The following is a 10,185-nucleotide window of genomic DNA, read 5'->3' as shown; positions in this document are numbered from 1 at the left end:
GCGCTAGCCCCTGTTTTTACCTTCTCCCATAATGCAGCGATTCCACCCGATGACGTATCTGTGTGGGATCGCTGCATATACTTTCACTCTAGCACGCATGCGCCGCCGGCTCTGCCTCCTCGGCGCTTGCTGAACCGAGGAGACATGAGCTTCATAACCCCCTCCATTTATATTCGTTGTGCTCCGCAGCTCTTACTTCCGCGTTGAACCGTGCATCTTACGTCGTGCTGCCACTGGTGCGCATACGCTGCCAGCAGATTCCATTTACCTCTATGGAGAGAGAGGGAGCAGCGTGACGTAAGATGCAGGGATCAACCCGGTAGTCGGAGCTGCAGAGCACAACGAATATAACTAGTTAGTGAAGAAGATGGCTAAAAGAAAGAAGGATGAGGAGTATCGTACTTTTCAGCAGGAGTGGACAGACGAATTTGCCTTTGTGGAGAGAGCAGGTTCACCAGTTTGTCTTATATGCAATGATAAAATTGCATCCATGAAGCGGTCAAATATAAAGCGCCACTTTGACACACGCCATGCTTCATTTGCATCGAAATATCCTGCAGGGGACAGCAGGAAGAAAGCCTGTCAAGAGCTGCTGTGCAAAGTGCAAGCTAGTCAGCAGCAACTTCGAGTTTGGACCCAACAAGGTGACTTAAATTCGGCTAGCTTTGTTGGTGCTTTGGCAATTGTCAGAAACGGAAAACCATTCACAGATGGGGAGTATGCCAAAACATTTATGCTTGATGTTGCCAATGAACTTTTTGATGATTTTCCGGATAAAGCCAAGATTATCAAACGGATAAAAGACATGCCTCTGTCAGCAAGAACAGTTCATGACCGTGCCATCATGATGGCAAATCAGATTGAGGCATCCCAAGTGAAGGACATAAATACAGCTCTGTTCTTTTCTCTTGCTTTGGATGAATCAACTGACGTAAGCCATATATCTCAGTTCAGCATCATTGCAAGGTATGCTGTCGGTGACACGTTACATGAGGAAAGTCTTGCTGTTTTGCCTCTGAAAGGGACAACAAGAGGGGATGATTTGTTCAAGTCATTCACTGAGTTCACTAAAGAAAAAAATCTACCAATGCATAAACTTATTTCAGTGTGTACTGATGGTGCTCCATGCATGGTAGGAAAAAACAAAGGATTTGTAGCGCTTCTTCGTGAACATGAAAAAAGACCTATCCTTAGTTTTCACTGCATCCTACATCAGGAGGCACTTTGTGCTCAGATGTTTGGTGAGCAGCTTGGTGAGGTGATGTCACTTGTCATTCAGGTGGTCAACTTTATTGTTGCCCGTGCTTTAAATGATCGCCAGTTTAAAACACTCCTGGATGAAGATGGGAATAATTATCCTGGTCTGCTTCTGCACAGCAACGTGCGCTGGCTGTCAAGAGGGAAGGTGCTCAGCCGTTTCGCAGCTTGTCTGAGTGAAATACGAACTTTTCTTGAAATGAAAAACGTTGACCATCCTGAGTTGTCCAACACTGAGTGGCTCCTGAAGTTCTTCTATCTTGTAGATATGACTGAACATCTGAACCAGCTCAATGTGAAAATGCAAGGCGTTGGTAATACAGTTTTATCGCTTCAACAAGCTGTGTTTGCATTTGAAAATAAGCTGGAACTGTTTATCGCAGACATTGAAACAGGTCGTTTAATACACTTTGAAAAACTGGGAGAGTTTAAAGATGCATGCACAGCAAATGACCCTGCACAACATCTTGATATTCAGCAGCTAGCAGGCTTTACATCCAATCTCCTGCAATCATTCAAAGCGCGCTTTGGAGAATTTCGTGAGCACACTCGTCTTTTTAAGTTCATCACTCATCCACATGAGTGTGCACTGGACAGCACTGACCTGAGTTATATCCCTGGTGTCTCCATCAGAGATTTTGAGCTACAAGCTGCTGACCTGAAGGCTTCAGACATGTGGGTGAATAAGTTTAAATCACTTAATGAAGATTTGGAAAAACTTGCACGACAGCAAGCAGAGTTGGCAAGCAAACACAAGTGGAGAGAAATGAAACAACTCCAACATGCAGACCAGCTGATTGTCAAAACTTGGAATGCACTTCCTGTCACATACCAAACACTGCAGCGTGTGGGTATTGCTGTACTGACAATGTTTGGCTCTACCTATGCATTCGAGCAGTCTTTCTCACATCTAAAGCACATCAAGACTAACATACGTTCACGTTTAACGGATGGAAGTCTCAACGCCTGCATGAAGCTAAACCTCACCACGTATGAACCAGATTACAAAGCCATCAGCAAATCCATGCAGCACCAGAAGTCACATTAACGGTAGGAAGTATTCTATTCATCGTTGGTTAGCAACAGCATTAAAACGTTATTATGTTATAAAAAAAAGAGTTCGGAGATTTGTTGTTCTTTAAAATTAAATACAAGTGAATGTGTGCACTTTATGTACAGTGAGACTATTTAATAAAGTTCAATTATTTATTACGCTGGGTGTGCCTGCTTGTATGTACCACTTTAAGTAGTAAATGCTTTAGTTCCCTATGGGTCTGAGCCTCTCTTTTTTGTTCATTTTCTGTAAGACCAACACTTTTAAAAGGGCCACTGACAGATACAATTGCTCCAGCGGTCACTTAGTACACATAGGAGTGTTCCTCTCTGCTGCACTAAGCCACCGCTGGACCTAAACAATAATTCGCTGTAAAATAATAAAATAGATAATTGACATAACTGACAATGCGTTGTGTGACATGTCCAACATTCCAGCTTCTTTCTTCTGCGAATGCCTCAAAGCTGGTATTCTCTCAACATCAGGTGGGAATAATGCCAGCTTCCAGTCATGCGCAGGAAAAAGAAGAAGCCAGACTGCTGGACTGATGTCATGCATCGCAAGCTCACAATGTAAGTTATTTATTTAATTTTTTTACTGCTAATTACCATTGTTTCAGTCCAGTTGTGGCTTTATACAGCAGGGAGGAGCATTCCTTGCTGTACTAAGTGAACATTGGAGCGATTGATCTGTCAATGGCCCTTTAAACATATTGTACGGCTCTCGCGGAATTATATTTCAAAATATGTGGCGTTTACGGCTCTCTTAGCCAAAAAGGTTCCTGACCCCTGGTCTAGGGTTTACTTTTGTATGTTTTTTTGTTGTAACACTGCTTGCTGTGTTGAAGACAATAAAGCTCGCTCCGGCTGGTTTAAACTTTTATTCAATGAGTTGTTTTGAACTTTCTATGTATGCCAACCATCTCACGCTGGAAATGGCGATCCTGTGAGCTAAGTGGTCTCCAAGTTGTCACAAGACATATGGGAAATGTTAATTAGCAACTTTTTTGGTGTGGTATAACTATCAGCCTTGCAAACAGATACATTTATATTTAGAAAAATGCTAATTCTTGCAATTTTCCGTAAACTTTTGGTGTTTTTCACAATTAAATACTAAATGTATCGACCAAATTTTACCAGTAACATACAATCCGATATCACTAGAAAAAAAATTCAGAATCTCTTAGATGGGTAAAAGCATTCCAAAGTTATTACCACAAAGTGACACATGTCAGATTTGAAAAATGGGGCTGCATCCTGAATGTGCCAACTAGTCCACGTCCTTAAGCGGTTAATGTAAAAAAAACCTGGAGAAATGTAGGTGTTCTAAAACATTTGATCGGTAGTGTAGTTGCTCAGCCATCATGCAGAGGGGGCGGCGTCTCCACACATTGCACTTGTTTGCTCTTAGTCCTATATAAGTGCATCAAGTTATAGATCAGTGACATAGAACGTCTGTACTCCCATTGCAGAGTCTCAGTATATCTTGTCCCCTGTACTCTTGCTTGTTCAGAGGCGTAGCTAGGTTCTCCTGAAACCGGGGCAAAGATTAAGATTGGCGCCTCCCCCCCCAATTTCTCCTTCCCACAAGTTTTTTAATGTAACTCCAGCATAAAACCATTTCTACATTTTACAAGCGATATAGTTATATAAAGGAGTTACTATAACAATAAATTTAAAGAAATATCTATATCAAAATTGTAAGGATGCACTCCTAATTTAAAGAAAGTAGGTTAAAGAGGCCACACACAGCCCCCTGTAGATAGCGGGGGACACAGACTCCCTCTTGCATATAAAGCTGCACAGCCCACTGTAGATAGCTTCAAACAACCCTCTTGTACATAACTCTACACACATCCCCCTGTAGATAGCTCCACACACAGCCCCCAACTTGTGGTTAGTGCCACACACAGCCCCCTGTAGATAGCTCCACACACAGCCTCACTATGTAGATAGTGTCACACACAGTCCCACTTGTAGATAGCTCCACACACAGCGCCCCCTTGTAGATAACGCCTCACACAGCACCCCTTGTAGATGGCGCCACACAGCCCCCTGTAGATAGCTCCACACACAGCCCCCTGTAGATAGCTCCACACACAGCCCCCTGTAGATAGCTCCACACACAGCCCCCTGTAGATAGCTCCACACACAGCCCCCTGTAGATAGCTCCACACACAGCCCCCTGTAGATAGCTCCACACACAGCCCCCTGTAGATAGCTCCACACACAGCCCCCTGTAGATAGCTCCACACACAGCCCCCTGTAGATAGCTCCACACACAGCCCCCTGTAGATAGCTCCACACACAGCCCCCTGTAGATAGCTCCACACACAGCCCCCTGTAGATAGCTCCACACACAGCCCCCTGTAGATAGCTCCACACACAGCCCCCTGTAGATAGCTCCACACACAGCCCCCTGTAGATAGCTCCACACACAGCCCCATGTAGATAGCTCCACACACAGCCAGCTGTAGATAGTGCCACACAGAGCCCCCCTTGTAGATAGTGCCACACAGAGCCCCCCTTGTAGATAGCTCCACACACAGCCCACTCTTGTAGATAGTGCCTCACAGCCCCCCCTTGTAGATAGCATCAGACAGCCCCCCTTGTAGATAGCATCAGACAGCCCCCCTTGTAGATAGCATCAGACAGCCCCCCTTGTAGATATTGCGCACAGCCCTCACTTGTATTTAGTGCCACAACCCCTCCTTGTACTTAGTGACACCCCCTTGAACATAGTGCCACACTACCCTACTTGCACTTAGTGCCACATTGTCCCCCTTGCACTTAGTGCCACATTGTCCCCCTTGCACTTCGTGCCACACTGCCCCCCTTGCACTTCGTGCCACACTGCCCCCCTTGCACTTCGTGCCACACTGCCCCCCTTGCACTTCGTGCCACACTGCCCCCCTTGCACTTCGTGCCACACTGCCCCCCTTGCACTTCGTGCCACACTGCCCCCCTTGCACTTCGTGCCACACTGCCCCCCTTGCACTTCGTGCCACACTGCCCCCATCCCTTTGTACTTAGTTCCACACTGCCGCCTACCACTACCATTCTCTGCTCTGCCTGATGTGACTCACCATTAGGAGGAGCCAGAAGGTCACACAGCAGCGTTCTGACAAGTCGGTGTCGGCCCGGGAGTGGACCTGTCCAGTAACCTGACCTGAGTCACCTGATATCATGAAACTGATGTGAGGTCAGGTGACAGGTCAGGTATATCAGTAGTCTCAGTATATCTTGCCCCCTGTACAAGATATACTATTAGTGCAGGCCCTGGTCCACTCCTGGGCCGGCACCGACCCCAGTCAGAACGCCGCCGCATGACCTCCTGGCTCCTCCTAACGCTAATCACTGCTGCAGTCGTCTGGCATACAGGGCGCCTATCCGCAGCGATTAATTGTTTTGATATTGATGTTCTGTGCCCCCCCCCCTCTTCCCTACATCATTGTTGCGCCCGGGGCACATGCCCCACCTGCCCCACCTAGCTACGCCCCTGGCTTGTGTGGTTTGTCCATGTAAGTCCTTACAAGCAGAAGACCGTTAGGAGCAACTCATACAAATACACTGGACTCTCTGCACACAGCACTCACAGATAGTATTGTTCACACAGTGCAGATTTGATGCAGATTCTGCATGTCATTTTTAAGCCAAAACCAGGAAAGGAACCGAATTAGAAAAAAATAAAATAAAATAAAGCCTTAAAGTGTCTCCTCTCCTGTATCCATTTCTGGTCTTGGCTCAAAATATGTATGCAAAATCTGCATCAAGTCTGTACTGTGTGAACAGGGCTTGTCAGGGGAGGTTTATAACTCTGCAGTTTATCATTGCATGAACTCACCTATCATATCACAGCACTCCTGCTCCGTTAGCTAGGGGAGAAATAATCGCTTCAGCAGCGCTATATGCATGGGGGAACATACTGAGGAACAAGGAGAGTGGAGCTGGGTCGGGTGGGGTCTAAGAGCTGCCAGGAGGGATTTGATTGGTGATGATGTAATCCTGTAGTTCACAAGAAGTCAGACACATAGGAGAGACTAATACAAAACAAGAGGTAACAGCACTAGAATAATTTAGCAAAAATAGGAGTGCAAAGCTCAACTGGACTGGATCCAACCATCCCTGTAAGGGCCGCGGTCGAAGACCGCAGACCCCTTTCATCCTGCCGATGTCTTCCTCCTCGAGGATGCCAGCCGACCGTCCTGTCCTGCAGTGACCACTAGGGTGCGTGCACTAGCTCATTACTGGATTTAAAGGGCTAGCATGCACACATGTTAAGAATTGACAGAAATTTTTTAGGTAAAGGGAAGAGAGGAAAAGTAGAGCACGATGGATCAATTTCACCTTCAATTATTTGAATTGATACCGACTGGTATAATAGGAGAAAGAATTTGCTTGTGCAATGTCCCCTTTATTTGCAACAGTATTTTTTTATTCGTTTTATATATGTGTATTAGTGTTGAATACTTTCATTACTTGGGTTATATCCAATCCCATTGATTAGGAGGCCAGTCTATGGCTATTCCTCTTCAATGGGAAAATTGAGGGATTGCTCCAAGGGTTTTGCTTTGTGACTGTGATTGATAATTATATACACCACGATATCATAGCCTGTGTGAATAGCTAATAACTCACACAGGAAAGGGGGTAATTCCCTAGTACAGGGGCGTAACTAGGAAAGACTGGGCCCCATAGCAAACTTTTGACTGGGGCCCCCCTCCCCTGGGTGTCACACCCCCCCCTTGTAGATAGTGCCTTTTTTACAGCCCCCCTGTAGATAACGCCATATGCCCCCCTGTAGATAACGCCATACAGCCCCCCTGCAGAGAACGCCATACAGCCCTCCCTGTAGAGAACACCATACAGCCCCCCCTGTAGAGAACGCCATACAGCCCCCCCTGTAGGGAACGCCATACAGCCCCCCCCCTGTAGAGAATGTCATATAGCTGCCCCCCTGTAGGGAACGCCATACAGCCCCCCCCTGTAGAGAATGTCATATAGCCCCCCCCTGTAGGGAACGCCATACAGCTCCCCCCCTGTAGGGAACGCCATACAGCCACCCCCCCCTGTAGGGAACGCCATACAGCGTTCCCCCCCTGTAGGGAACGCCATACAGCGTCCCCCCTCCCAAAAAAATGCGACCTACAGTGTGTCCTACAAAATACATGTATCCCCTCTCCACAGGATCTCCACAGGATAGGGGATACATGTGTGATCGCTGGCATTGATAGGGAGAACTGGGGACTGAAAGTCCCCCTGAACTTCTCCATGACAAACCTCTGACTTCCGGCGTCTGCGCAGCTCAATAAAAATGAAAGGAGCGCTGGTCACGCATGCGCACAAGCGCGACCGGCGCTCCATTCATTTCTACGGAGCTGCCGACACAGACCCCGGAAGTCCGAGGTTTGTGATGGAAAACTTCAGGGGACTTTCAGTCCCCCGTTCTCCCTATCAATGCCAGCGATCACACATGTATCCCTTATCGTGTGGAGATCCTGTGGAGAGGGGATACATGTATTTTGCTCTATTTTGCGCCTTCAGGACCAGACACCGTTTAGCCATTTTTAGCACGTGCTATAACTTTTTTACTTGTTGGGCTAACGACGTGATTTTTGCGACGTTTTTTCCGTAGACAATGCAGGTTTCATTTTTTTATCGTTTTTATACACGCCTTTTTTGCTATTTTAGAATTTTTATTCATAAAGTTTGAAAATAATAGTAAAAAAATAAGCTTTTTTACATTTCAGCTATTTTTTTTTTGGTAATAACATAGTTTTACCCTAAAATAGACCTTTTATTTGTGATCGCCATTGTCTACCGTAAATTTTTATATATTACATGTCTATATTAGGGTAATTGGGTCAGCGCTAGCGTTACAACAATGATTGGCGGGGGGGGGGAACGTTTTTTTTGGGGTGGGTATTTTATGTGTATTTATTATTTACATTTTTTTTGCACTTTACTTTATTATTTTTTTGTTACTATGGTCTGTCCCCCAAAGGTCAAAGAAGACCTTTGGGGAACTTTATATATTTTTTTTCTTTCTTTTACACCATGTTTTTCCACTGTAACTGGGGCTGCACAGCAGCCCCAGTTACAGTGGAAATCAGCCCTCTCATAGTGACGATTGGCACTAACTGGGCTGTGCTGGGTCTAGTAAGACCCAGCAGCAGTCTGTCAGTAACGGCACCTGGCGATCATGTGACCTGTCACATGATCACCGGGAGGAATAGAGACAGCGCCGCTGCTGCTGTCTCTATTCCTGTACACAGCGCGCATTCAGCGCTGTGTACAAGTGATCAGAGAAGACAGAAGCAGCGAAAGCTGCTTCTATCCTCTCCTCAGGGTCCCCGGCAGTCACTGACAGCCGGAGACCCGACATTCAGCTGCCCGATCGCGCGGGCAGCAAGTTAAAACCCGAGCCGTAGAAAGTCTATGGCTCGGGTTTTAAGGACCCTGACCGCTGGCCGTAAAAATACAGCCAGCGGTCGGGAACCAGTTAATGGCAGAGCGGGGAGATACCTCCCTGCTCTGCCGTAGTGTTCAGTTGCGTCCCGCTGTAGCAGCCATAGCGGCTGCTAGCGGAGCCTCCGGCCATGGTGGGGGCCCGTGCCGGCGGGCGACACGGGCCCCCTCATGCCGCGGGCCCCGTAGCAGCCGCTACTGCTGCTACGGCGGTAGTTACGCCACTGCCCTAGTACCTATACTGTGCGGTTGTGTATATTCAAGTTGGCACAACTTATTCTCTCTCGGAGAAATAAGACTCCCCTGTATGCGTCCTAATTGTATTTGTATCCCAATACTGCTGTCTCGATCATAAGTTAAGCAGCAGTACTGGGATCACGGCTTGCACTGCACTAAGGCAGGCACGCTGTCCGTTCACTATCTTCTGTCTGGAAGAATTAAACTCCCCTGTGTGCGTCTTAGTTGATCGAGACAGCAGTATTGGGATATAAATACAATTAGGACGCATACAGGGGAGTCTTATTTCTCCCAGAGAGAATAAGTTGTGCCAACTTGAATATACACAACCGCACAGTATAGGTACTAGGGAATTACCCCCTTTCCTGTGTGAGTTATTAGCTGTTCACACAGGCCATGATATCGTGGTGTATATAATTATCAATCACAGTCACAAAGCAAAACCCTTGGAGCACTCCCTCAATTTTCCCATTGAAGAGGAATAGCCATAGACTGGCCTCCTAATCAATGGGATTGAATATAACCCAAGTAATGAAAGTATTCAACACTAATACACATATATAAAACGAATAAAAAAATACTGTGGCAAATAAAGGGGACATTGCACAAGCAAATTCTTTCTCCTATTATACCAGTCGGTATCAATTCAAATAATTGAAGGCGACATTGATCCATCGTGCTCTACTTTTCCTCTCTTCCCTTTTACCTAAAAAATTTCTATGAATCAAAAGGTGGTGTACACCAGAGCATGAAAGGATATTATAATTAATTCAATTCACAACCAAGAAATAAAATTGGAGGTTCTCCTCAAATAACTCCTATGTTAAGAATTGACTAATTACTCCCAGATCACCATGGACTATAAGAAGGGCCCTGCCCCTTCACTCCTTGCCTGAGCGTTGCTAGTAATTCCCATGTTAGTCTTTGCAAATGGTCCCTAAGTGTTTACCCTGTTCCCAGTGTTCCCGTGCCCTGCTACCTGTATCCTGTATCCCGTGCTGTGTTATAGTTTCTGAGCCTGTTAGTGATTGGTGTCGTGTCCTGCTGCTCCTGTTGTCATCCGTCGAGTCTGGCGCAACCTACTGCACCTGTTGTCGTCTGGCACGTCCTGCTGCACCTGCTGTCATCCGCCACGTCTGGCGCAACATTCTGCACCTGCTGTCATCCGCC

The 10,185-nt window shown here is 46.4% G+C and overlaps 1 protein-coding gene across 1 annotated transcript; it reads left to right on the top strand.

Annotated features, from left to right (window-relative positions):
- Positions 1 to 367: 367 nt before the first annotated feature.
- LOC142760456 (protein FAM200C-like) lies at positions 368 to 2,305 on the top strand. Its single transcript, XM_075863646.1, has one exon. The coding sequence runs from the start codon at positions 368 to 370 to the stop codon at positions 2,303 to 2,305; it is 1,938 nt and encodes a 645-aa protein (XP_075719761.1).
- The last annotated feature ends 7,880 nt before the right edge of the window (positions 2,306 to 10,185 follow it).

Source organism: Rhinoderma darwinii, chromosome 4 (genome assembly GCF_050947455.1).
Source record: "Rhinoderma darwinii isolate aRhiDar2 chromosome 4, aRhiDar2.hap1, whole genome shotgun sequence".
In the NCBI taxonomy this organism is placed as follows: Eukaryota; Metazoa; Chordata; class Amphibia; order Anura; family Rhinodermatidae; genus Rhinoderma; species Rhinoderma darwinii.
This window is presented reverse-complemented; position numbering and strand designations above follow the sequence as displayed.